General features: G+C 41.9%; 1 protein-coding gene across 1 annotated transcript; it reads left to right on the forward strand.

The window, feature by feature from the left end:
• Positions 1–452: 452 nt before the first annotated feature.
• SHISA4 (shisa family member 4) lies at positions 453–21,742 on the forward strand. The gene is made up of 5 exons (XM_070748842.1): positions 453–766; positions 13,088–13,259; positions 14,966–15,099; positions 16,715–16,888; positions 19,081–21,742. Exons 1-5 carry the CDS (start codon positions 709–711, stop codon positions 19,125–19,127), a joined length of 585 nt encoding a protein of 194 aa, XP_070604943.1. The 5' UTR covers positions 453–708; the 3' UTR covers positions 19,128–21,742.
• The last annotated feature ends 5,893 nt before the right edge of the window (positions 21,743–27,635 follow it).

The raw sequence follows: 27,635 nt of genomic DNA on the forward strand, positions 1-27,635 counted from the left end.
AATGTTTAGCAGAGTGATGGCATTCGGGAAAAGATGGAATTAAATTTCTTAAACGTATTTTACTGGGGAAAAACCAAAAGTTACCAGAAATTTATAATCTATGTACCTATGTACAGTACGTATGTATGTACAGTACGTATGTATGTATGTACGTATCTATCTATCTATCTATCTATCTCTCTCTCTCTCTCTCTCTCTCTCTCTCTATCTATCTATCTATCTATCTATCATTTGTTTGTTAATTAATTTGGTTTCTATGCCGCCCTAATCCGCAGACTCAGGGATATAGGGATTAGTGGACAATTTCCCTGAAAATATGCTTTAGAACAGTAAGAAAAATCTATAAAATTAATTAATTATATAACTAATCTGTTAATTATATACTGTAATTCACAGCTACAAATACCCAGAGTTCACCCGCCCCGCCTCCCCTCCTCAGCCCCTGGTCGTCGACCAAACCGGTTTGCGACGAAATTTACCCCCTTCGCTCAATCCCGTAACGGGCCTCTCAGCCCCGACTGCCCCGCCCGGTACGCAATAAACAGCTCGGGGAAGCCTCCCACGGCGGGTTCGTGGTTCCCTTCTTGGGAGAAGAGAAGGCGTCGTCCCCGTCCCCCCCCAACCTCCCGCCCGGATCCGGTTTCTCCGCGCCCGCCCCTTTCCCGCAGCGTCGGCCGGGCATCTGGAAGCTTTTCAGAAAGGACGGCGATGGGAAGCTGGGCCCTGGCGTGGACGGTGCTTTGCAGCCTGGCCGCTGCGACCCTGGGTAAGGCCGGGCTAAGAGCCCGCGAGGGGGGGTCCGACAGCTGGGCTCTCTCGGCAGGAAGGGGGGATAGGAGCGAGGCGCAGGCCCGGTGCGTGGGGCAAACGCTGGGTCTGCGCCTGGCCAGGGGAATGGTGTGTGAATGGTGGGGCTTCTCTCGGCTCTTTCTGGTTTCTGCTTGGGAAAGGATTTTTGTGTTCCCTCTTGAAAGTAAAGGACAAGGGCGCTCCTGAGCATGTGTGAAATGCTTCATCACAGCTAAAAAACCTCAAGCCCTCATGATTCATCTTTCTCTGTTTCTGTGATTCAGTGAGACATGCTGTGTTATTTTGCTGCCTTGATGTCCGGGGAATAATACTGCCACTTTCATCCAAAGCCACATTTATCCCTCTTGAAGCTGGTCTGTATTTTTTCCTGGGTTCTGCTTTGGAAAGTACAGTACTGTATTTTTTAAAGTAAAGGACAAGGGCGCTCCTGAGCATGTGTGAAATGCCTCATCACAGCTAAACCCCCCCCCCCCAATTTGCATGATTCATCCTTCTCTGTCTCTGTGATTCAAGAGTGGAACATGCTGTGTTATTTTGCTGCCTTGATGTCTGGAGAATTAGTACTGCTGCTTTTATCTTAAAGCCACATTTATCTCTCTTGAAGCTGGTCTGTATTTTTTTCCCCATAGAGGATAAGAGAGCCAGAAGGGCCAGCGATTTATTTCCTTTGGATTGAAACCCTCAGCTGGAATATTACCTCCTCAATGGAAAATTCCCCCTCTAATCCCCCTTTAATACATTCTACCTGATTATATCCTCTATCACCCTCATTGTGTATTATTGTGTATTGGACAAAACAAACAAACAAACAAACATGGGGGAACTGAAACATCTCCCCCGGGCATGTACAATTTATGTATGGTATGTTTGTGTGTGTGCTTGTTAGTATATTGGGGTTCTTTTTAAACTTTTTAAATATTTAAATTTATTTGAATCTATTTGGATTTATACGATTTGTTTATGCCTTGTTGTGAGCCGCCCCGAGTTTGCGGAGAGGGGCGGCATACAAATCTAAATAATAAATAAATCTAAATAATAAATAAATAAATAAATAAATAAATAAATGGAAAATTAAGAATCCTTAATTTTAAAAAAGGCCATGCAAATAAGGGGAAAGTTTCCTGAGTGTGTTCCATTGAATTACACAGGAGCTGTGCAAAAAAATGTTCATAATGAACTTTGGGATGAAAGTCCCAAGCACTTGACAATTACACATCAGAACTTTTGTGGCCATTAGCCCCATTCCTGTGAACAATGCAGGTTCTTTGAAAGACTCACAGACAGAAATGCCTGCATCTAATCTTAGTTCAGTTTTCTTTTTCCTGTCTTATTGAAAGGTTTGTGGATGATGGTTCGGTGTGGTTTATTTTTGTCTGCGGTTAAAAAAGGATGCTAACCCGATAATTATAAGAACCTGTGGGAGTTAAGTAACCTGAATTATACGAGATTTAAAAATAAAGAAGCTATTTGTAGAAAGGTGAAATTGTGTCTGGTCTGAAGAGCTTGCAGTGACTAAATGTTTAGTGACTGTAGGTATTGCTGTCTGCTACTCCCAATACTGCATTGCTGATCCCTGGAAAAGTGGAGTCACCTAACCAGATATAATGTTGCTCTGATACAACGATTGTGCCACTAGTCTTTTTGCTGATATTAGTGTTACAGTATTATTTTTGCAATGTAACTTTTGCACCATGTGATTCCGAGTGTTCAGAAAAGACACATGCCTTTGAAATTAGAATCTACCAATATTTATGAAAAGTTAACAAATCAGGGAGATACCATAGAATAGTCTCCAAGTTAATGCTTTCAAAAATATGGATTTGTAGATTTGCATAAAACAGTGCAAAAATTGTAGATTTGCATAAAACACCTATGGCACGGGTGCCACGCAGAGCCATATTTGCTGGCACTCGAGCTGTTGCTCTAGCTCAATTCCAACGTGCGTGCCAGCCAGCTGATTTTTGTCTTGCATAAAGGCTCTGGGAGGGCATTTTTGGCTTCCAGAGTGTCTTTGAGGGATGGGGGAGGGCATTTTTAAAGGGAAGCCTTTGGAGCCGGTGGAGGGTGAAATGTGAGACTTATGGGCCCACCAGAAGTTGGGAAACAGGCCATTTCTGGCCTCCAGAGGGCCTCCGGGGTGGGGGAAGCTGTTTTTTCCCTCCCCAGGCATTGAATTATGGGTGTGGGCAGTCATGAATGTGCGATAGCGCACACGCATGCTCTTTCGGCACCTGTGGGGAAAAAGGTTCGCCATCACTGGCATAAAACATCTAAAAGAAATCAAGGTAAATTGTTCTGTGGAAGGCCATGGAGTGAAATATGCTGATGATTCTAATCACTTATAAACTGAGCATGTTAATCATCCTTAAGTTCATGAACATAACAAGATTGGTTGTTTTCAGGAAGACCAACTCACTAGATTCTTAATCTAGTGTATTTAGGTGGTGGACTGCAACTTCTTTCCTCTTCAGCCAGAATGATCAGAGACGGACCATGTCCTAATCCTAGTATATCAGATATCCAGCAAAGGAGAAAAAGAAAAAGAAATTGTGCATAAAACTTCATGAAACACATTTCATGATAAGAAATGTGTTCTCAAGTCTTGAAAGTGGCCTGTTCTCAGAGTATTGCTCCATACCTACTTGAAAACATTTAACACAAACCATTTATTCCCTAATTTGGCTAATTACGTTACTGTGGTTGAAGTTGAATACATTACTGAAAACAGATTTCTTGTTGGTTTAAATAATTACAAACAGACAAAGGCTTTTTTCCTGCTTATCACAAGAAAAAAGTTATGTTGTGAGAATACTTCATTATTCAATATATAAGGATAATGAGGAATTTTTTAATTAAAAAAAAGTTCTGGCAACCAGATAGTATAATTGACTTTTATGCAATGTGTCTAGCCATCCCATAGTTTCTTTGTTTTTACCTGATTTGCAAATTCTGACCATTCTTGTGGTTTATGTCTTAAGATATTATGTGGAAATGTAGGTATTGCAACATACTATGGTAAAAAATTCTGGCTCCTGAGGAATTTGTTTCAGGCAATTTGCATTATGATGTAGATTAAGGCTAACATTTTCAACCACAGAAAGGTTTTTAAAAGGTACATACTTCAGACATTTTAAAAAAACAACAGCTGACTTTCATCCAAGTTTCAGTTAAACCATCGTAATAGATTTTCCCCATTTGTTTATAACAGATAGTGTATTGTACTTCTGCTAGATCTAATAGCATTTTATAAGATGATAAATATTTTTGCCTCTCATATAAACTACCTCTGAGCGGAGGTATCATTTTACCTTCAGTAATGAATAGAAGAAGCTGTTGAAAACAATACCTAAGCAAGAGGTCCAAATAGTGTCACAACCCTCATCTTACAAAGCTTCAATACTAAGCTGAATATTGATGCTGAGTGGAAGCATCCTTGTGCAATGCTTTCTTTCCTCTTGCTTTTCTTCTTAGTCCAGTTATCTTGTTCATGTGCCTCACCATGTATTTATTTTTATTTATTTATTTATTTATTTTGTCCAATACATAATACACATTGAAGAGAAAGATATGTAATAATATAAGTAAAGAAAAGAATAGAAGAAAAGATATAAAAGTATAGGTGAACGTATTTGAAAGGAAGAAAAGATAAATGAGATAAGGAGAGACAATTGGACAGGGGACGGAAGGCACACTGGTGCACTTATGCACGCCCCTTACTGACCTCTAAGGAACCTGGAGAGGTCAATCGTGGATAGTCTAAGGGAAAAATGTTTGGGGTTAGGGGTTGACACTACTGAGTCAGGTAATGAGTTCCACGCTTCGACAACTCGGTTGCTGAAGTCATATTTTTTACAGTCAAGTTTGGAGCGGTTAATATTAAGTTTGAATCTGTTGCGTGCTCTTGTGTTGTTGCGATTGAAGCTGAAATAGTCATTGACCGGTAGGACGTTGCAGCATATGATCTTGTGGGCAATACTTAGATCGTGTTTTAGGCGACGTAGTTCTAAGCTTTCTAGACCTAGGATTGATAGTCTGCTTTCGTAGGGTATTCTGTTTCGAGTGGAGGAGTGAAGGGCTCTTCTGGTGAAGTATCTTTGGACATTTTTAAGGGTGTTGATGTCTGAGATGTGGTATGGGTTCCAGACAGATGAACTGTATTCAAGGATGGGTCTGGCAAAAGTTTTGTAGGCTCTGGTGAGTAGCGTGAGATTGCCAGAGCAGAAGCTGCATAGGATCAGGTTAACAACTCTAGAAGCCTTTTTGGTGATATTGTTGTAGTTACCGTTCTCTACTTAATATTCATCCAGTTCTCCCTCTTGCTGAAAGAGCATGCATGTGTGCATACTAAGTGAAAGTTGTTTGTTAAATGAAAGTTGTTTATATATGTGCGTTCATGTGGGGAACCATTTAACATTGTAAGTGGGATAACTTATTTTTAATTAGCAATCATTAATTCCTTTAATATAACTATAGTTTTGCTCCAAAGCAGCCTTTGGAGAGGGAATGTTGCTTCTGGCAGCCACGCACATATCTTGTGTGACATATGGAGTAATTTACTGGGTGGGAGGGAAAAATTTCAAGATTTGATTTTAGCTGGTGCTCGTAACACTACGAGCGAATGCTGGCTGGGGAATTCTGGGAGTTGAAGTCCAGATACCTTCAAGTGGCCAAGGTTGGGAAACACTACACTATACAATACAGAAGAGTTTTGTCTTTTCTTTAGAATTTTCTCCTCCCGTGCTTCCTTTGAGGATAGTTTTTTTTTAATTTGAACTTTTGTATAGGAAATGTATTTAGAACCCTTTTCTTTTTTAATATTTTGACAGTTGGGAAATACACTGATCTTTGTGCAGTAAAGTGCTACTTGCTTGGGTCCTATTTTATTTTACACCATCTGTAATCATAATAAAAATAGATACAATTAGAATGAAATCTTGACATATTGAAAAAAAAACCCCTCTAATATCCCTTTTGGCTGTAGAAGAGCATCCAAAAGGACAGACTTCTAATCATTAAATGAGATTTTCATTGCTAGAGCCAAAGTGCTTCTTGTCAGCTTCACAGAAAGTTAGAAAATATTAATTCTGTTTTTGCCATGGGGGATGGAGGGACGGTGCTGTTGGCCCAAAATTGCTGGCATTAATTGAGCAGACACATTCAAGGTAGGACCAAGGTGAATACTGTAGTGCAGTGATGATGATGATGATGATGATGATAATAATAATAATAATAATAATAATAATAATAATAATAATAATTTATTAGATTTGTATGCCGCCCCTTTCCGAAGACTCGAGGTGGCTCACAACAATAGTAAAAGACAATATAACAGTAAGACAAATCTAATATTAAAAGAAAAAGATATATAAAACCCCAACAATTAAAAAACCATACAACACATACATACCAAACATAAAATATAAAAGCCTGGGGGAGGTATCTCAGTTCCTCCATGCCTGGCGATATAGGTGGATCTTGAGTAATTTGCGAAAGACAAGGAGGGTGGGGGCTGTTCTAATCTTGGGGGGAGTTGATTCCAGAGGGCCGGGGCCACCACAGAGAAGGCTGTTCCCCTGGGGCCCGCCAAACGACATTGTTTAGTTGATGGGCCCCCGAGAAGGCCAACTCTGTGGGAGCTTATCGGCCGCTGGGACGCGTGCGGTAGAAGGCAGTTCCAGAGGTGCCCATAGCCATCCATCCAAATGGGGAACCTTTTTCTGGTTGTGTGCCAAAAGTGTGCATGTGCGATAACATTTGTGTGCACCAACACCCACAATGCAATGTAAGCCCCAACTGTTCATGCATGCACAACCCCCCCATGCTCCCCACACATGTTCCCACAATGTGTATGTGTACATTCTTGTGTATGCGACATCAGCATATGCGCCCCCCTGGCCTGTTTTGGGCCTTGGAAGCTGCCTGCACCAAACTTTGCAAGCACAAACTGCCTGCCACCAGCACTTCTCCTTCTCCTGCTAGCCTTGTGCAGGGAAACCCCAGCCTGGTGCCGAAGGGGGGGGCAGGAACAGGGAGAAAGCAGCCGGGCATTTTATTTATTATTTGGATTTGTATGCCGCCCCTCTCCGAAAAGCATTGTAGTGCCACATCAGGAATTGTTCTCCAGATCATGCCCACTGGAGCGAAGAATTCCCCACGCCAGCCCCTTCCCTCTCCAGACTGTGGGGGAAGAAAAGGACGCCCCTTCCCTGACATTGTCTGAAAGTCTCCCTTCTTCTCCTCTTCCACTTTTTGCCCCTTGCTATCGAAGCTGCCCTCTGGATTTTGGGAGGGGGCAGATCCGGGTTCTCCCTCCGCCCCTGGCATGGCTCCCCCTCTCCCCAACCGCTTTCTCCATTGGTGTGTAGGGAAAACAGCAAACCGCTTCCCACAGCATGTGGCTGGACTATCATCCCCATGGAGAAGGGGGGAATTCTCTCATTGCTATTTGGTGGGGGGCCCTCCCCCCCCTCTTGTGGCCGGAGCAAAGCAGTTGGATCCTCATTCAAACAGAGGGGGGGGGGATGGAAAGAAAGAAAGGAAGGAAAACAAAATGAAATTCAGCACCTTCCGAGGGACAGGATTGGGAATGGGGCTTTCTCTGGTGGAGAACGCTTTTAGTTTTAGTTTAGCTTACTTTATTAGATTTGCATGGCCCCCCCTCTCTCTGAAGACTCGGGGCGGCTCACAACAACAGCACTACAATATATAAAGTACAAATCCAATATAAGTTAAAAGCAATTTAAAACCCCTAAATATTTAAAAATGATCATTACTACACAATCACACCATTCTCATATATTACAGTCAGAAAAAGGTGGTGCAGGGGGGAAAAGATAGTTATTTCCCCCATGCCTGGTCACATAGATAGGTCTTCAACATCTTGTGGAAGGCGGGAATAGTAGGGGCAGTTTGAGTCTCCGGAGGGAGTTGATTCCAGAGGGCCAGGGCCACCACAGAGAAGGCTCTTTCCCTGGGTCCCGCCAAACGGCATTGTTTAGTCGGCGGGACCCAGAGAAGGCTAACTCTGTGGGACCTGATTGGACCTCAGAGGAGCTGGAGTGATAATCTGCGCTGAACGGGGGGCAGCAAGAAAGGCAATCCCCCACCTGCCCCACAATGCCCTCCACTCTCCCAAGATCCCCTGTGCCCATCCTTGCAGCCCCAAAGGAGCCTAAGCAAGACCCTGGGTGGGGGAGGTGGCATTGTGGGTGTGCCCCCCCAGCGAGACTCCTGAACAACCAAAGGTAGCTCCACAAGTACCTTCCTGGTCCAAGCGAGTGCTGCAGACCTTCCCTTCCTCTGATTGACTGGCGTTGAAGTGTCTTGTGCACCCCAAAGTCCGGGGTGAACGGGCTTTTGGGCCTATTCAGTGAATGGGCTGTGACAAAAGGCCTGGGACCGGAGGGGCTGGGGCAAAGAGCTAGGGGCATTTCAGTCAAGGAAAAATGTCACAGGGAAATGGCTGGGGGTGGAACCCTGGGGGCAAACCAGGCAAGTCAAAGGGGACAAGAACAGTCCCACTCCAATGCTGTGCAGCTTTGGGGCCTTTACTCGTGGCAGGCGGGTGGGTGCAGGGGAGTGACTGGCGGCAGCGCTCCTGGCTGGCAAGTGGATGGATGGCTATGGGCACGCATGCATACTGGACAGCTAGTCTTCTGGTTACTGGCACACATGCATGTGTGACGATCAGCTGGTTGGCTGATCTTCCGGTTTCTGGCTCTGCCACAGGTGAGAAGGCCAGTTGATTGTTGCAGGAGCATGCACACCAATAACCAGAAGATTAGCTGGCTGATGTTCACGCATGCACCAGAAACCCAGAAGAGGAATGGGTGACATCACTTTGGGCATTCGTGCCATAACTTCGCCATTACGGCTGTAGTAGAACTTTGGATTCTTTGAATCTGGGATAAATGAGAAGTTGCTGTGCACCTTTGAAGGAAGTTTGAAGTTCCAAAATACGCGAAGATCAGGACATTCCAATAGCAAGGAGGAAAAAAATTGAGATATCCACTGAGAAGATAAAATTAGATGGGAAGGAATGGATTGTAGAATGAAATAGAAATAATTGCGATAAGTCATCAGTAATTACTTGATGAAAGGCTCTAGTTGGGTTTATTGTTAATGCCTTAAGCAATTTATTTAGTTTTAAAGTATCTTGTATTCCATTGTCAAGTTTGGATGTACAGCACTTCTCAAGATCCTTTGTTCACTTTTGGGGTCACTATTGAGACAAGTAAGATGTGCCTTGTATGTGGAACCTGCTCATTCATTCGTGTGGTGCTGTCCATGGTGCTGACACCTGCAGCTGATTAAGCCTGGCTGCATTCTTTCACACAACCTGAGGGTGTTTCTCCAATGAGGCCCTGCTTGTGATGGGATTGCTATATCTGCAAACTATGTTAATGATATTTTGTCTAGTTTCTTGGCCTCTTTATAATGGCTTTGCATTCTGAAAAATAGTGTAGAATAGAACAAGCTGTGCAATGTTTCATCTCTGTGTCTTGTATAATTCAGTTTTAATTCCCAGACAGTATGTCCAACTAATACAATAGCTAATGGATGTTCTGGCTAAGGATCAGAGGAGTTCAGGGGACAAACTTAGAGAAGTGGAGTTAAAGCAGAGCTAATCTTATGTACAAATAGTACTTACAGTACTACTGTAGTCAAAGCAACTGAAGAAGAGAAAGGGATATTGGGAAAATACAGTATATGAAGGACAATGAAAAGGATACACTAAAGTTGGGACCCAAATAAGGCTTACTGAGTAGTGGTGAGACCAAACTGGTCTACCTAATGAAGAATAGAAAAGAGATATGGAAGGAAAAATATTATGTGACCAATACTTTAAAAAAGTGCAGGCAAACCAGATAACAAAGCAGACCTGGCAATGATGAAGAGCAAGGAAACTTGAAAGAAAGACACAGAGGGGCAAATTCTGTCCACATAAGGCCAAGCCAAATGTATGTAAAGCCAGCATTGATAAGAAAGCAACAGACAATTGCTCCCTCTGCAAAGATGCTGAAGAAAACAGTGAATTACCTAGTTAGCGGCTGCGAGTGGATTGCAAACAAAGTAGTATCAATGGTGCATTGGAATATTGGTTCAAGGAATACCGTTTGCTTTGAAGGAAGAACTGGTGGGACCACAAAGTAGACAAAGTCATAGAAAATAAAGAAGCTAAAGTCCTCAAGCAGATAGGCATCTGTTACATAATATCTGGATTTAAGAATTGTTAAACACCCCCTCCCCCCCCAAAAAAAAGTCTGGATAGTGGACAGAAAAACAGAAGAGCCAGAATATGAGAAAATCACAAAATATAAGGTTCTGCAAATAAAAGTAGAATGACACTGGCAATCCCAAAACATTTGGACCACCACTTGAGTACCATGGATATTGACAAAATCACCACCAGTCAATTGCAAAATGCAGCTACACATGAAACAGCTTCCATCTTCCGATAAGTTTAAAATCATCAAATAATAATATCTGCCTATCCCAGATCATTGCAAAGGATAAAAATGCCAAATCCAGTCTAAACAGCTGGATGACTCTGTGAGCAACTGTAGTAGTAGTAATAGTAATAGTAGTAGTAGTAGTAATAGCAGTAATAATAATAATAATGATGATGTAGTATTAGTAGTAATAATAATGATGATGATGTAATGTAATAATAATGTATTGATATTCTATGCTGTCCAACCTCAATAACTCTGGGCAGCTCACAACAATCAAAGAGACTATAATTATATAATTTTTTTAAAAAAAGATGACAAGTGGGCTAAAGTTGATGGGTCTCACTCTCTTGTCAAAGACATGGGTGAAGGGTCAGAATTGCATACATCCCTTGAAGGTTTGGAAAAGAGGCATAATGTAACTGTAATTAATAAAATGGTTGCAATGTTTGGAGCGTAGGGTAAACACTTCCAGTCATCTGAAGACAGCTGGTCATGTTCTATATATGGAGGTCACAGGTTTAAATGAAGGGGATTGAATCATAGGAATGAACTCATTTGATATTCTGGGTTGTAATAAAAAACCATAGCCGTGACCAAACCTAAGCATGCCAGAAAGTACAAGAGTTTCAGTTTTATCTTCCGCTGCTTGGCTAAATTTGAGATAACATGATCAACATATGTCACACACACACACACACACACACATATGACAATATTTATAAATGCATAGCAAGCTGAGTATGTATTCCTTATCTTTATTTTAATGATACAAGGTTTCATGTAATTCATTTTCTATACAGAGGCTTTTTTAAAAGTAACTTTAGATAGGGATGGCTTTACATATTCACTTACCTGTTACAACACTGAACAAGAACATGTACAGTATCTTATATTTGAATATGCCATATGTTGCATGTAGTTCACAACCTGTTTCATTTTTTTAAAAAGAAACAATGCATTGGGGCAATAATCTACATATTTAAGATGTGTTTATGTTACTGTTTATACAGTACTGTAATATATATAAAACATGGTTGCCGTGATGATCATGGCCTATGTCTTTTCTTTGAAGACAAAATGATGTGAATCAGCTGCCAAAAGATATTCTTATACCATTTCCCTTGGTTCTGTAGAAGGCAAGTTCCCATACTCTTCAAGAAAATAATGAACAACAAAAGAGAACATCTGACATGATTTTGCAAGATCTGATGATCTCACAAACATTTTTTCAAGTTTAATTTTAAATTTTGGAATGGCCCTGCTATTTAAAATATCTTGTAATGATAGGCTGCAAAATTCTGGAAGGTCTTTGAATATGGGTCCCTGAGTTATTGCTAGAGGCTGATGTGTAGGAAATTTCAGGGTGTCAGATTATCTCCGGGACCGCCTTCTGCCACACGAATCCCAGCGACCAGTTAGGTCCCACAGAGTGGGCCTTCTCCGGGTACCGTCAACTAAACAATGTCGTTTGGCAGGACCCAGGGGAAGAGCCTTCTCTGTGGCGGCCCCGGCCCTCTGGAACCAACTCCCCCCTGAGATTAGAATAGCCCCCACCCTTCTTGCCTTTCGTGAGCTCCTTAAAACCCACCTCTGCCATCAGGCATGGGGGAACTGAGATATTCTTTCCCCCTAGGCTTCTACAATTTATGTATGGTATGTTTGTATTTATGATTGGTTTTTAAAATAAGGGTTTTTAGCTGTTTTAGTATTGGATTGCCGCAAGTTGTTTTTACCACTGTTGTTAGCCGCCCTGAGTCTACGGAGAGGGACGGCATACAAATCCAATCAATCAGTCAATCAATCAATCAATCAATCAATCAATCAATCAATCAAATAGATAGATAGATAGATAGATAGATAAATAAATTTAAATAATTGAATAATTGAATAAATGAATAAATGAATAAATGAATAAATAATGTTCTTAGAGCAGGAGTGTCAAACCCAAGGCCTAGGGTCTGGATCTGGCCCACCAGGTACTTAGCTCTAGCCTAGTGATGGTGAACCTATGGCACAGGTGCCATAGATGGCATGCATAGCCATATCTGCTGGCACATAAGCCGTTGCCCTAGCTCAGCTCTAACGTGCATGTGTGTGCTGGCCAGCTGATTTTTGGATCGCATAAAGACTCTGGAAGGGTGTTTTTGGCTTCTAGAGAGCCTCCGGGGGGATGAGGGAGGGCATTTTTACCCTCCACCGGCTCCAGAGAAGCCTTTGGGGTGTGGGGAGGGCAAAACACGAGCCTTCTAGGCCCATCAGAAGTTGAGAAACAGGCCATTTCTAGCCTCCAGAAGGTTTTGCTCTACCTAGGCATTGAATTATGGGCATGGGCACTCGCACATGCACGATAGCGCATGCACGTTCTTTCAGCACCTGAGGGAAAACAGGTTCGCCATCACTGATTTAGCCCGTGGGGCTACCTTGTGAACAGCGAAGGGCCAGGTTGCGGTGCTTCTGCCACGAAAACAGAGCTTGGTAGCCCCTTTTCACCCACAGAGCACTTGGGCCACCATAGGTGCCCCTGCCAAGCCCACCTTGGCCACGCCCACCCCAGGCCCCGAGGTCAAACACAACCCTGATGTGGCCCTCCATGAAATTGAGTTTGAACCCGGGAGGATTTTCTCATTGCTTTGTTTTCTATGGCAGTGTTTCCCAACCTTGGCAACTTGAAGATATCTGGACTTCAACTCCCAGAATCCCCCAGCCAGCATTTGCTGGCTGGGGAATTCTGGGAGTTGAAGTCCAGCTATCTTCAAGTTGCCACGGTTGGGAAACACTGTTCTATGGAACTGAGAAAAGGCGTGTCTTCTTTTTCCTTCCAGTCTCAGCTGACTCCGACTGCAAGTGGTACATAGACAGAAATGGCTCCTGGCACCGTGGCATAGACTGCAACTTCCTCTCTTTCTGCTGTGGCGACTGCTACCATCGCTTCTGCTGCATGGACGTCAGCAAACTTCTCACCGAACGGCAGCAAAAGCACTGCATGACCTTTGGGTAAAAATATGTAGTAGCCACAGAAGGTGGTTGAAAGCATCAGGATTGTGACCGAAGACTTAGAGTTACCTCTGAAGGGTCAAAAGAAACAGAGCAGGAGATATAAGCAACCCCTCAGATCTCTCTCTCTCTCTCTCTCTCTGTCTCTCTCTCTCTCTCTCTATCTATCTATCTATCTATCTATCTATCTACCTACCTACCTACCTACCCCCCCTCTCTCTCTATCTCTATCTATCTATCTATCTATCTATCTCTGTCTATCTATCTACCTACCTACCTACCTATCTCTATCTATCTATCTATCTATCTATCTATCTCTATCTACCTACCTACCTACCTATCTACCTACCTACCATCTATCTATCTATCTATCTATCTATCTCTATCTATCTATCTATCTATCTCTATCTATCTATCTCTCTATCTCTCTCTCTCTCTCTCTCTCTATCTATCTATCTCTATCTATCTATATCTATCTATCTATCTATCTATCTATCTATCTCTATCTACCTACCTACCTATCTACCTACCTACCTACCATCTATCTATCTATCTATCTATCTATCTCTGTCTATCTATCTCTATCTATCTATCTATCTATCTATCTATCTATGTCTATCTATCTCTATCTACCTACCTACCTATCTATCTATCTATCATCTATCTATCATCTGTCTGTCTGTCGGTCGGTCTATCTATCTATCTATCTATCTATCTATCTATCTATCTATCTATCTATCTATCATCTATCTATCTATCTATCTATCTATCATCTATCTATATATCTATCTATATACCTACCTACCTACCTACCTATCTATCTATCTATCTATCTACAGACATCCCTCGTTTTTCGCCGGGGATGCATTGCAAGACCCCCCGTGAAAAAAAAATTTCTGTGACTAGAGGAAAGATATTTTTTAATGTATTTAACGAGTATTTGGACTTTTAAAACCCACCCTTTGCATTAAAAAGTCATTCTATAATGCTTCTCAGCTGGAACTACGTGTGATATCCTACCAGTTTCTTTAATAGAGTACAGTAGTACTGTAGAAGAATTTTATGAATTTTTAATGGATTTCAACTTTTTAATGGATTTAATGGATTTAAGCCCCCTTTGAAAACCCGTGAATCCGCGAAAGATGAACCATGAAGTAGCAAGGCATTTCTCTGTCTGTCTGTCTGTCTGTCTGTCTGTCTGTCTGTCTGTCTGTCTGTCTATCCACATACATTCTTATTCTTATGACTGCAATATAGCTAGGGGTTTAGTCTGATCAGAGTAGAATGGAATGGGGAAGAGATGCTTCAGTCCTTCTCAGGAGCTCATTTTCATGTTTCTGAAGTCAGAATTCTTCCTACGTAGCTGTAGTAATAGCAATACCACTTAGACTTTACTATACGCGCACATGCACATGTCGGGGCGCGGAGATGTGTGCGCATCTCCATTTCCGCTACTGGAGCCCTGATCCCAGTCATATCAGCTTCAACCCATTACTGATGACCACCTTCCCCTAGAGTTGGGACCGGCTAGCACAAATATGTGAGGGGAACCTTTACCTTTCAAGATAACTTGTGAAGGTGGGCAGCAGAAGTGAGTGGCCTTTTGAGAATTCATCCCTCCCTGTCTTGCATAGGAACCGTTAATATCTGTTTCAGTAGCAGATTCTGTAGCACGAACATAATTTATCATTGTCTGTGCTCTGCAGCCCGAGGACCATTGCTGGCATCGCCTCAGCTGTGATTCTCTTTGTGGCTATTGTTGCCACCATTGTCTGCTGCTTCCTCTGCTCCTGCTGCTACTTGTACCAGCGACGGCATCACATGCAGACTCCTTACCAAGGTAGAAAATGCCCTTATGTTGTGGCCTACTGGTAGAGATTGGGGGAGAAACTGGGAATGCTGAAGGGAGAATCAGTTGACTGATAATGTCATAAATAGCAACTCAACTCAAGGTGGGAATGGGGAGACACCTGACTTAATTAATTCTCACTCCAAAGGAGATTGGGAATTTCCTATCCAGAGCTACGTACTTTACTTCAAAGCAACATTATCTTATTGAAATTTAGGTCATTCTTGTTTTCTTGATTTTGCCAGCTACATTGGGCTTTCTACCAAAATCTTCTTTCCCATAGATATAAGACCATTTTTGCAATTAGTTTTATGCTGCTTAGAGGAGCATTCTGATGGGAGAGAAATGATTGCAGCTGCAATCCAACACATTTATTAATTATTTATTAATTGGACTTTTATGCCGCCCCTCCCCAAGCACTCGGGTTGGCTCACAACATATAATAAAACAATATATAACATTTTGGGTCCAATTAATTAGTATAAAACCTAAGGTTTCTCTTAGCCCACATCTTGACTACAAATTAGCAAACTGGGAGAAGACTGTCTAGTAACATGGAGAATTATCAGTGATGTTTGTGGTGATCTGGATTCAAAGGAGGAAAGGGGATGCAAACCAAGAACAGATTATACCTAGTATCTCCTGAAATCTAACACATCTTTTCATGGAATTGTGTTTTAAGGCAAAGGTTTTTCTTATTTTGAATGTTTTGGGCAGGCTGGCATGGGGATGGGGAGCACGTGCGCCCGCGCGCCTGACATTGAAAATCACCTTTGTTGGTCTCCGCTGTGAGAAGAACGGAGAGAGAACAAGAGAGAGTGAGAGAAACAGACAGAGCAAGATAGAGAGAAAGTGAGAAAGAGAGAGAGAAAGAGAGATAGCAAGAGGAGAGAACAAGAGAGAGAAAGAGTGTGTGTGTGAGAGAAAGAAAACAAGAGAGAGAAAGTGAGAAAAAGAGAGAGAAAGAGGGGGCGAGAGAGAGAAAGAGACAAAGAAAGCAAGAGAGAGAGAGAAAGAAAGAAAGCAAGAGAGAGAGAGAGATAAGAGAGGAAGGAAGAGAGTGAGAGAGAGTGAGAAAGAGGAAGAAAGCAAGAGAGAGAGAGACAGAGAAAGCAAGAGAGAGAGGAGAGTGGAAGAAAGAGAGAGAGAGAGAGAAATGATAGAAAAAAGGGGAGAAAAAAAGAGAAATGAGAAAATGGTTGAGGCAGAGAATGACAGGAAAGAGAGAGAAACAGAGAGAAGTGACTTGATTTAAAGCATATGGTAAAAGCACTTAAATAATAACAGAGAAAAAACCCACAGCCCTCACCTATTTTTATTAATAGTTATGTTTTTGGTTTTGCTGGTTGTTTTAGTTTTAATAGTAATGGATTTTGGTTTTTTTAAATTATTAATTTCTTTTAATAAAAAATAAGGGATTTATTTATTTATTTATTTATTTATTTATTTTTCTATGCCGCCCAGTCCCAAGGGGACTGCCACTCAGACAGGAAAAAAATTAGAGGAAACATTGCTCCAAGCTGCCTCTTCTCCTTCAAATCCAGATTGCTCCACAGATTTATTATCAATGCAGACCATGCGCTTAACAAAAGTTTGTCAAATCCAGGTCAGGAGATTGCACTTTCTGGTTATCCTGAACAGACGCTAGACCCTTATTCCATGGATCCAAAAGCAGGGCCAGCATTTCATCCTGGATATGCCCCTGTGTTTCCCTACCCACCTACAGTTCCAGCACAGTATCCTCTATATCCACCTGGGCCACCATACTACAATCCTTCAGGTAAGAAAAGAGTACAAGGTGATACGCTTGGCTTACTTCCTCTCCAGGTATGGTGCAGACATATTCAGTATGAACTCTTAAAATGTCATTCAAGAATGGGCAAAGTATTATGAGAACTGCAAGTCTTCGGAGACATTGTTAAGAAAATGTCACACACAAATGATCCACAATAGCCATTAAGTCTTAGGCACTGAACAAATATTGGTAGGTGTAGATAGAAGGATTCTATTAATGCTTGCTTCTGATTAGACAAGAGTAAGTCTTAATTGAGTTTCATGTGAGAGATTTAATCTCTTCAGCATCTCTTAATTGGTAGGGCAAAATCTGATTAAAGATGAGGATGTATTGAAATAGCACAGAACAGCAGGAAAGGAAAATTAAGGTTAGAGGAACAAGAACAAAGAAAAACATGGAGGTAGCTTTGTCCTATAAAAGCCAAATGGCCATGAGTAAAGAATAGAATAGAATATAATTCTTTATTGGCCAAGTGTGATTGTACACACAAGGAATTTGTCTTGGTGCACATGCTCTCAGTGAAAAAGATACATTTGTCAAGAATCATGTGGTACAACACTTAATGATTGTCATAAGGGTCAAATAAACAATGAAGAAACAATCAATATTAATAAAAAATCTTAAGGATACAATCAACAACTGACAGTCATACAGTCCTAAGTGAGAGGAAAAGGATGATAGGAACGATGAGAAAAAACTAGTAGAAATAGAAGTGCAGACTTAGTAAAAAGTCTCACAGTGTTGAGGGAATTATTTGTTTAGCAGAGTGATGGCGTTCGGGGGAAAACTGTTCTTGTGTCTAGTTGTCTTGGTGTGCAGTGCTCCGTAGCGATGTTTTGAGGGTAGGGGTTGAAGTTATAGTTAAAGGAAGGCAAAATAAGAGGCTAATCCCCTAAATACTACAGTAACATGAAAATGTAGCAATATATAAAATGTAGCAGAATAAAATATATAGAAATATGACATTTCCAAAGGACTTTTACATCAAGGCTGCAAAGGTGATGACCACTGGATGACCACAAAGAATTCTCTTTGCTATCACTTAGCAGTGATATCGCCTCAGCTCAGGGGCAGATTCCCAATTCCACTGCTACTGGTGTGCTGTGTGTGTGTGTGCGTCCCAGCTAGATTTTGATTCTGTGCATGTGCAGAAAGCAAAATCTTGTATGGGGATGTGTGCATGAGCGAGATTCCGGCGATTTTTTTTTTTGCTTCCGTGCATGCGCAGAAGCAACAAATTTCTGAAATCTCACATGCGTTCATGCGCAGAAGCAAAATCTCGCTGGGACACATGTGCACCTGCAGCAGAAGCAAAGCTGCACATACAGTTCAATTTCCTTATCCGTACAGGTGGCAACCTGATACTGCCTCTGCTTCAATTTCAACTTAGTGTATGACATTTTATTGATTTAAGCCTCCCTACTAGTTTCCTGTCCAAGTACAGTGGTACCTCTACTTAAGAACTTAATTCGTTCCGTGACCAGGTTCTTAAGTAGAAACGTTCTTAAATTGAAGCAATTATTCCCATAGGAATCAATGTAAAAACAAATAATGCGTGCAAACCCATTAGGAAAGAAATAAAAGGTCAGAATTTGGGTGGGAGGAGGAGGAGGAAGAAGAGGAGCAGGACAGTTGCTGCTGAAGGAAGAAGGTGAGGTGAGTGCCCCCTTTTGCCTTTCCGCGCCCAGACACTCTGGGAGGCAACCTCGCGCCATGTTTATGGGAGGTAGCGCGAGGGAGTCACTGCAGCGAAGTGGTTTATTCCCTCTTCAAGTGCCCAGAGAAAGTAAAATGCTCCGTTCACTCTGGGCTGCCAAAGCCTCCTTAAGTGCCACTGAATGGCACCTCTGGCAGCCCATAAAAGCCTGGATGGCCGGGATTAAAGGGGGAGTGGCAGGAAACTGACCGGGCCTTCGTGCTGCTCTCAAATTTTCTGGGAAATTTTTCCGGGCTCAGGTTCTTCAGTAGAAAATGGTTCTTAAGAACAGGCAAAAAAATCTTGAACACCCGGTTCTTATCTAGAAAAGTTCTTAAGTAGAGGCGTTCTTAAGTAGAGGTACCACAGTACTAACGTCTTTATTTTTGCTTTATTATTATTGCTTTGTTTTTTCAAGACCAGCAAAAATTGGCAAGGTGCTGCTAAGCTTATCCTAACGGTCATTTTCTTTCTTCTGCAGCTCCCCCACCATACATCCCTCCACAACCAACCCACCCTACCACTTGAGAAGAATCCTGGAGGACTAATCAAAACAAGCCTTTCTCTATGGGCCTGCTAACTCCCTTTTTACAGAACTTGTAGGGGGACTCCCACTGTCCTGAAACTCCAGCCTGTGTCAGTATTTGCCAGTGGTTTTTTTTCAGTTAATTACTTTGCATGGTAGATAGCATTGTGACTTTTAATTCTTTTCTCCGCTCAGCCCAGATACTGAGAGAATCACATTGTTCTCCTCACTTCCTAGCTGATGATAAATGCAAGTATCTGATGATAACTGATGCAAGCACCATATGTTTAATTTGAAAAATTTCCTCTCTCTGAAACCAAACTTTTTCGAGGGAGTGGGTAGGCAAATTGCCTCCAAGGTTCTGCAAGAACTAAGTGAAATACTCTTTCCCTAAACTGCCAGGAGCTCGATTTTAGTTCCATTCTTCATAACTTCCAGGTGATGCTTCGTGTCTTAAGGAAGCCCTGAGGCTTCAGATGGATATACATATTGAAAGTCCGAAGATATTTGATGCTGTTAAAGATCCTTACACTAAGTAGACATTGTTCACAATCTGGAGGAGAAGCTGCTTGAAAGCCCATAAAGCTGGAGAATTCTGAGAGTTGAAGTCCACAAGTCTTAATGAAGACCTCTAGCATAAAATTCCCAAATAAAGCTGTAAGTGCAATTAATACATAGGAAAAGTAGAAGAGCCTAGATAGACTGCCCAACAGTAACTGTAAGAATTTCTTTCAAGTCCTATGTGTTTTCTCCTATGGTGAGACCACTTTCATGTACATAAATAGATGTTCTTTCATAACATTCTAATTCAGTTTAGATTCTTTGCTTTTCACTAAGAAATAGTAGTTAAGATTAGCTAGCTAATAAACAACTAGCTAATAAATAAATAATGAATTAGTTAAATGGCTAAATAAATAAATGTATACAATAAATACACAATAAATTAGTTATTGGGAGCCGCCCTGAGTCCCTAGGGAGCTGGGCGGCATAGAAATTTAAATTCAATTAAAAAATAAATTAACAAATAGCCCCTTTATTTTTCCTTAATCCAAACTCTCAGATTTGTCTCTGATCAATTAATTGTATTCCTGATGCATGGGAATGCCTATTATTTATGCAGTGTAGCCTATTTCTCTGGAAAGTCCTTGGTGTTTATTGTGGCTCTGTTTGCATTTTATTGCGTGCAAAATCGAATGTTCTGCCACTGGAATGTTGCAGAGAACATTGGAGCTCTCTGTTTTCTTCCTGACTATGTCAGTTTGGCCGTTCTAGGACAGTCTCACAGATTTCCAGAACAGATGGTCATTTGTGGTGTAGTTTAGAAGCTGTTGCAGAATAGTAAGTTTTGCACATTCCTGGTGCATTCTTGCTGCATGGCCCAATTTATCAATCTGCCACGACATCTCATTGTTCTTTCCAAACATCAGCAAGATTTAGTGTGTTGAGGTTGGACAGTCCCACCTATTCCTCCCCACCTGCTGAAGGGTTATTAACTTTGTACCTGCCAGTATTGCAAAGGCTGCATTTAAATTATTTGGAGCGCACGGAGAAGGCCTGGGAAGCAAGACAAATGCATGATGCTTCAAACAGAGTATAAAGACAATTCCTGTGCAAGAAAATTAAAAGGCCACCATGTACTGTGATCAGAAATGGGCAGCCAAAATTTTTACTGCCACACTGTGGGTTTGGCTTATTTTATGGGTATGGCTTAATGGTCATGTGACTGGGTAGGAGTGGCTTGTCAGCCATGTGAGCAGGTAGGAGTGGCTTGAACGATCATCATCGTTCAAGTGAACTGTTAAGTCCTCGACTTACAACCTTACCAGTGTTGCTTGCTGGGGTGACAATTTGCTTCACATTTCCCGCGCTCTCCTTCCTGGGTCGCCCCCCTGTCTCAGGCTGGGTAGCTAGGCGAACAGGTGCTGCCAGAAGCATAAATGCTGCCAGCGCCGCTTTCACCCACGCCTTCTGCTTGTACCTCAGGCGGGAGGTGGCCGCGTGAGGCTGGAGGGGAGCCAGGCAGGAGAGAGGGAAGCTCGTCCAAGGCCAGGAAGGAGGAAAGAGGAAAAAAGCAAGGAGCGCAGATGCAGCAGCAGCAGGGAAAAAAAGGAGAGACAAGATGAGACCAGTAATCCAGGAAGTGACAGCGGCCGATCAGCTGGAGCTGCGCACATATCTTCATTTCCGCCGGTGGAACTGTGTTCCACCCCATCCTGCCTGCTGCCCACCCCTGGCTGTGATGCCCACTAACTTCATAGCTTCTAGTAACTGGGAAAATGCATTAGCCCAGTTGAAGAAGCCATGCACTGGACATATGCCTTTTGATGTTGTACAGAGCTCTGCGAAACCAAAGTGTTTAGCAATGCTGAAGCAACACAGTGTAGACATCCTCTTCATGCATTTGCCCATTTTGGAGTCCTGCAATAAAATTTCGGAGGAAGGAGTTAATTGAGTCAGCACTTTTGCTCAAACCACATTCCCACTGTGTGGGAAGGGCCTGGTATAATTGCTGCAACAGTTGCACCGCTGTCTCTTATCCTAACCAGAATGGCAAACATTTGCTTTGCAAAATGTTCGTTACAATGTGGATTAAAGTTGTAAATACTGATTAAGTTACCGCTATGCGTGTTTGCGTGTATTTCTTCTACTTCTGCTGTATAGTTAACCGATATAATTTCTTAACAGGAGAAATAAACTTTCCTTTGCTAACAATTAAGAACTTGATAAAGGAAAATGTTAATATTTGATACAGGGAAGGGAAAGCAAGTTTTTTCATTGCTTCCAATGCATTGAGGAGAGTGTCCATAGGGGAGGCAACAAAGAAACATAGAAACGTAGAAGATTAACAGCAGAAAAAGACCGCCTGGCCCATCTAGTCTGCCCTTATATTTCCTGTATTTTATCTTAGGATGGATATACAGTATGTTTATCCCAGGCATGTTTAAATTCGGTTACTGTGGATTTACCAACCACATCTGTAATGAGCTGTAATGTTTCAAATCAGTGGTATGTTTTGCTGATTTTTAAATTTAAATTTTCTCCTTTGTTCATTTATATGCCAGATCATCCCATCTAATATATCTGAAATGCTTGAACAATGGTCTGGTTGCCATAGAAACATGGGTTTCTGTTTGGATTAAAAGCACTAGTGTTCAAAAAAAGTTTCGGCCCAATCCAAGGTTTTAATAGTTGTTCACTTGCAGAATTTTCAGATATGATTTTCTCTTTCCTTCCTAACTCTGGCTGTCTCCAAATGCATTAGACTTTAACTCCCATAATCTGTTGCTGACACTGGAACTGGCCAGAGATTATGGGCTTTGAAGTTAACTAGCTCCGGCTTTCGACTGGAATGTATATGGGATGAATGTGGATGATTGTGGATGCTTAAGAAATTATTTCGTTCCGTGGCCAGGTTCTTAAGTAGAAAAGTTTGTAAGTAGAAGCAATTTTTCCCATGGGAATCAATGTAAAAGCAAATAATACATGCAAACCCATTAGGAAAGAAATAAAAGCTCGGAATTTGGGTGGGAGGAGGAGGAGGAAGAAGAGGAGGAGGACAGTCACTGCCCAGAGCGAAGGGAGCGTTTCTTATCTCTGGCCGCTGGCAGAGGTTTATTCCCTCTCCAAGCACCCAGAGAAAGGAAAATGCTTTGTTCGCTCTGGACTGCCAAAGCCTCCTTTAGCGCCACCAAAAGGCTCCTCTGGCAGCCAAGATGGCCGGGATTAAAGGGGAAATGGCAGGAAACTGGCCGGGCCGTCGTGCCGCTCTCAAATTTCCTGGGAAATTTTTCTGGGCTCGGGTTCTTCAGTAGAAAATGGTTCTTCAGAACAGGCAAAAAAATCTTGAACACCCAGTTCTTATCTAGAAAAGTTCTTAAGTAGAGGCGTTCTTAAGTAGAGGTACCACTGTATTGGGGTTTTAGATCTAATTTTTAAATTTAAATTTCTTATATATTGTATTGTTATATTTATTTTGTTGTGAGCCACCCTGAGTCTGTAGAGAAGGACGGCATAGAAATCTAATTAATAATAAATAAAGAAATAAATAATAAGAATAACTACACTCAGCAATTGCCATCTCTGTAGAGAAATCAATGAAACGGTAGATCACATCGTTAGCAGACTGAGTACAAACAAAAGTATGACAGTACAATCAACAGTACACTGAAGATCTGCAAGAAATACTGTTTGCCTGAAAGCAAGAACTGGTAGGACCACAAAATAGACAAAAGCAAAATAAAATAAAGAAGCTAAAGTTCTCTAGGACTTTAGAATTCAAGCTGACAGGTACTTGCCACATAACATCCAGATTTAAGAATTATTGATTTTGAAAAACCCAACGAAGTCTGGATAGTGGAAGTTATAGTGCCTGAGAAAGTAGAGAGCCATAGGAGATGGAGCAATAGAAGTAAAAACAAAAACCCTGGAGAAAATCACAAAATACAAAGACTTGCAAAAAAAAAAAGTTAAATGACACTTGCAAAATGAAGGTAGTACCAATACAGGCAGTCCTCAACTTACAACAGTTCATTTAGTGCCTATTGAAAGTGACATCCTCCTTGAAAAAAGTGGCCTTTGGACAATTTTCACATGACTGTTGTAGCATCCCTATGATCACATGCTTTGTTTCTCAGTTGCTTGGTTACTGACTGCAGTGTCCTGAGGGCACGTGATCAGCTTTTGCAGTCTTCTGACAGGCAAAGTCAATGAGGAAAGCAGATTCACTTAACAACCGTGTTACTAATTTAACAACTGCGGTGATCCATTGCTGGCAAAAAAAGTCATAAAATAGGGCAAAGCTCACTTAACAAAGTTCTCGCTTAACAATATAAATTTTGGGTTCTATTATGGTATAAGCTGATGACTATCTGTAGTGTACTAGGCGTCTCAGGTGAAATCTCAAAGCACTGAACACCGTTGGTATTGATAAAATCACCATCAGTCAATTGCAAAAAGTAGCTTTACTTGGAACAACATTCATCCTACAATGATACTTTTTAACATCATACATCTGACTCTGCCACATTCTTGGGAAGGATTTGATGGGTTGATAAAAATGCCAGATCCAGTTTAAACATCCGGCTGACAGTGTGACTAATCGTTTGTTTGTTTGTTTGTTTGTTTGTTTGTTTGTTTGTTCGCTCGTTCATTCATTTATTAGATTTGTATGCCGCCTCTCTGTGTAGACTCGGGGCGGCATACAATAATAATAATCCTGTGACTTCTTTTTCAAACTCAACTAATTTATTGAATCATACACATAGGCAACTACAAGGGGAAGTGTCAAATGATGAAATATGCATTGAAACTATGCAATGAATACACCTTACATTTGTCCTAAAGAAAATTAAATACATACTATATTAAAACTTACTAGATTGCGATATTAGTGAGAATATTTTTGCTTTAATGAGTATTTTCTAGAACAATAGATAAATACAGTACATTTGCTTGCTTGCAATCTGTTTCCTTTCTACCCACCGGAATGCAACCAGAGCTGACGTTGCCATTTTCCAACAGCTTGGAAGTGCCCTCCTGGCTATTGAGCAAGACACCTCTACTACCATTGGGTGCCACTGTCATCAAGTGGTGGGACTCAATTTGAGCCCGTTGGAGAATTTTGTTATTCTTGACCAGATGGAGCAGGCAGCAGTGGAATTCAGTCATATTTCTGAAAATCCAGATCTATAGTTACTCTGCCACCATAAAAAGAATCTTTAAAGCAGCTTTTAAAATGCTGGTATTACAAATTTTTTTATTCAGATCCAGAAAACAGCACATAGAGGAATCAACCATTCCCACCTTCATCTCCACTCTAGAATGATCTAAAAAGTTCAGTGGGTCTGATTTGCAGGTGTGTGTTTAGCACTGCTTTCTTGAAACTACAGTGATACCTCATCTTACAAACGACTCATCATACAAACTTTTCGAGATACAAACCCGGAGTTTAAGATTTTTTTGCCTCTTCTTACAAACTATTTTCACCTTACAAACCCACCGCCGTCACTGGGATGCCCCGCCTCCGGACTTCCGTTGCCAGCGAAGCACCTGTTTTTGCGCTGCTGGGATTCCCCTTAGGCTCTCCTCCATGGGAAACCCCACCTCCGGACTTCCGTGTTTTTGTGATGCTGCAGGGGAATCCCAGCAGCGCAAAAACGGGCGCTTCACTGGCAACAGAAGTTTGGAGGTGGAGTTTCCCAGCGAGGGGAGCCTCAGTGAAATTGCAGCATCATGAAAACACAGAGGTCCGGAGGTGGGGTTTTGAGGACTTCGGTATTTTTACGATGCTGCGATTTCACTGATGCTCCCTTCGCTGGGAAACCCCACCTCCAGACTTCCGTTGCCAGCGAAGAGCTCATTTTCGCGATGCTGGGATTCCCCTGCTGGGATTCCCTTGCAGCATTGCAAAAACACAGAAGTCCAGAGGTGGGGTTTCCCATGGAGTGGAGCCTCAGGGGAATCCCAGCAGCACAGAAACGGGCGCTTCGGCTGGCAAAAGGGGTGAATTTTGGGCTTGCACGCATTAATCGCTTTTCCATTGATTCCTATGGGAAACATTGTTTCATCTTACAAACCTTTCACCTTAAGAACCTTGTCCTGGAACCAATTAAGTTTGTAAGACAAGGTATCACTGTATGTTAATTTCAAAGAGAGGGCTAAGAGCATCCTAAAGCAATTACAGACTTTAATAACAGCTGGACTATTAAAATACCTTAAGGCCATTAAAAGAATTAATCACCTCTGCATAATCATGAGTCTAGTGTGTTCTTTCTGAAGATATATATATTACTGCAATTAAATTTATTGCAATGTCTGCTTGCACAGATGAATTTTATAATACAATTGCTCTGCTTCACAGATTTTATGAGGTCAGAATCTTTCCTTGCTACAAAATGTATTTTTATTGGTTACGTGCCATCAAATTCTGTTCAACTGTTAGTGATAGCATAGAGTTTCTCCATGACAATCCGCCCCCAACTTGGTCCTTCAGGTCTCCCATTGCTCCACTGTCTATCTGCTTTGCTGCTGATCATTCCTTTCCTCCTTCCTTTCCCAGGGTTCGCAACTTGGGCGTCCTCCTCGATCCACAGCTGACATTGGAACATCATCTTTCGACTGTGGCGAGGAGGGCGTTTGTCTGGTGCACCAGTTGTGGCCCTATTTGGACAGGGAGTCATTGCTCACAGTCACTCATGCCCTCATCACCTCGAGGCTCGACTACTGTAATGCTCTTTACAAGGGGCTACCTTTGAAAAGTGTTTGGAAACTTCAGATCATGCAGAATGCGGCTGCGAGAGCCATCGTGGGACTTCCTAGATTCATCCACGTTTCTGCAACACTCCACGGCCTGCACTGGCTGCCAATCGGTTTCCAGTCACAATTCAAAGTGTTGGTAATGACTTTTAAAGCCCTACATGGCATTGGACCAGAATACATCCGGAACCGCCTTCTACCGCACGAATCCCAGCGGCCGATAAGGTCCCACAGAGTTGGCCTTCTCCGGGTCCCGTCGACCAAACAATGTCGTTTGGTGGGCCCCAGGGGAAGAGCCTTCTCTGTGGCGGACCCGGCCCTCTGGAATCAACTCCCCCCAGAGATTAGAAAGGCCCCCCCCTCCTTTCGCAAATTACTCAAGACCCACCTTTGTGGGCATGGGGGAGTTAGGATATTCCTTCCCCTAGGCCATTACAAGTTATGTATGGTATGTTTGTGTGTATGTTTGGTTTTTATAATAAGGGTTTTTAGTTGTTTTATTAAATTGGATTATTACATGATGTTTTTTATCATTGTTGTTAGCCGCCCCGAGTCTGCGGAGAGGGGCGGCATACAAATCCAATAAATAATAATAATAATAATTGGAGGTAGAATCTTGCACAACATGTCCAAAATAGGATCATTTGAACCTGGTCATTTGTGCCTCCAATGAGTTGATTTGGGTTGATTTGTTTAATGATCCACTAATTTGTTTTTTTGCTGTCCATGGTGCACCCAGGAGTCTTCCCCGACATCACATGCTACAAAATATGGGACCATATGTGCACTAGGAACTATCCACTTGAAAGCAACATTTGTCTCTTGATAATATGAGGCAAAAATCTTGCCACTTGAGGGCATTCTTAAACCAATGTCCCAGACTCTTTCTCATTCCTTCTAGTGCTGAGTAGAAAGTTAAAAAAACAGCTAATAGGGAACAGAGAGCTTTTCTGGTTTAAGGCATTAGCAATTTGTGTTCTATCTACATGGTCCGTTTAAAAACCTTTGGTTCACTCTTTCCACATAGGTTTTTTCTGATCATGATTTCAAGGTCCGTTGCTTTAATTCTCCCATTCTGTTTCTAATGCTTAGAAAATAAACAAAGCACTCCAAAACTTTGCTTCTTGTCCAATTTCTCCTCTCGTCTCCACTAAGAAAAAACAATTTTTACAGAAATGTTTTGATCTGAATAAATTGTTCCTTAGAACACCTGTTTGGGATTAAGGCCTGGCCTGGGCTTTCTGACCATTTGGCAT

The sequence above is a fragment of the Erythrolamprus reginae genome, chromosome 3 (genome assembly GCF_031021105.1).
Source record: "Erythrolamprus reginae isolate rEryReg1 chromosome 3, rEryReg1.hap1, whole genome shotgun sequence".
NCBI lineage: Eukaryota > Metazoa > Chordata > Lepidosauria > Squamata > Dipsadidae > Erythrolamprus > Erythrolamprus reginae.

Excerpts from the sequence above, each read along its gene's own strand:
- SHISA4 (XM_070748842.1), top strand. The coding sequence starts at position 709 with ATGGGAAGCTGGGCCCTGGCGTGGACGGTGCTTTGCAGCCTGGCCGCT. Across the intron at positions 767-13,087 it reads CCTGGCCGCTGCGACCCTGG|TCTCAGCTGACTCCGACTGC; the intron begins GTAAGGCCGGGC and ends TTTTCCTTCCAG. Across the intron at positions 15,100-16,714 it reads CATGCAGACTCCTTACCAAG|GTCAGGAGATTGCACTTTCT; the intron begins GTAGAAAATGCC and ends TGTCAAATCCAG.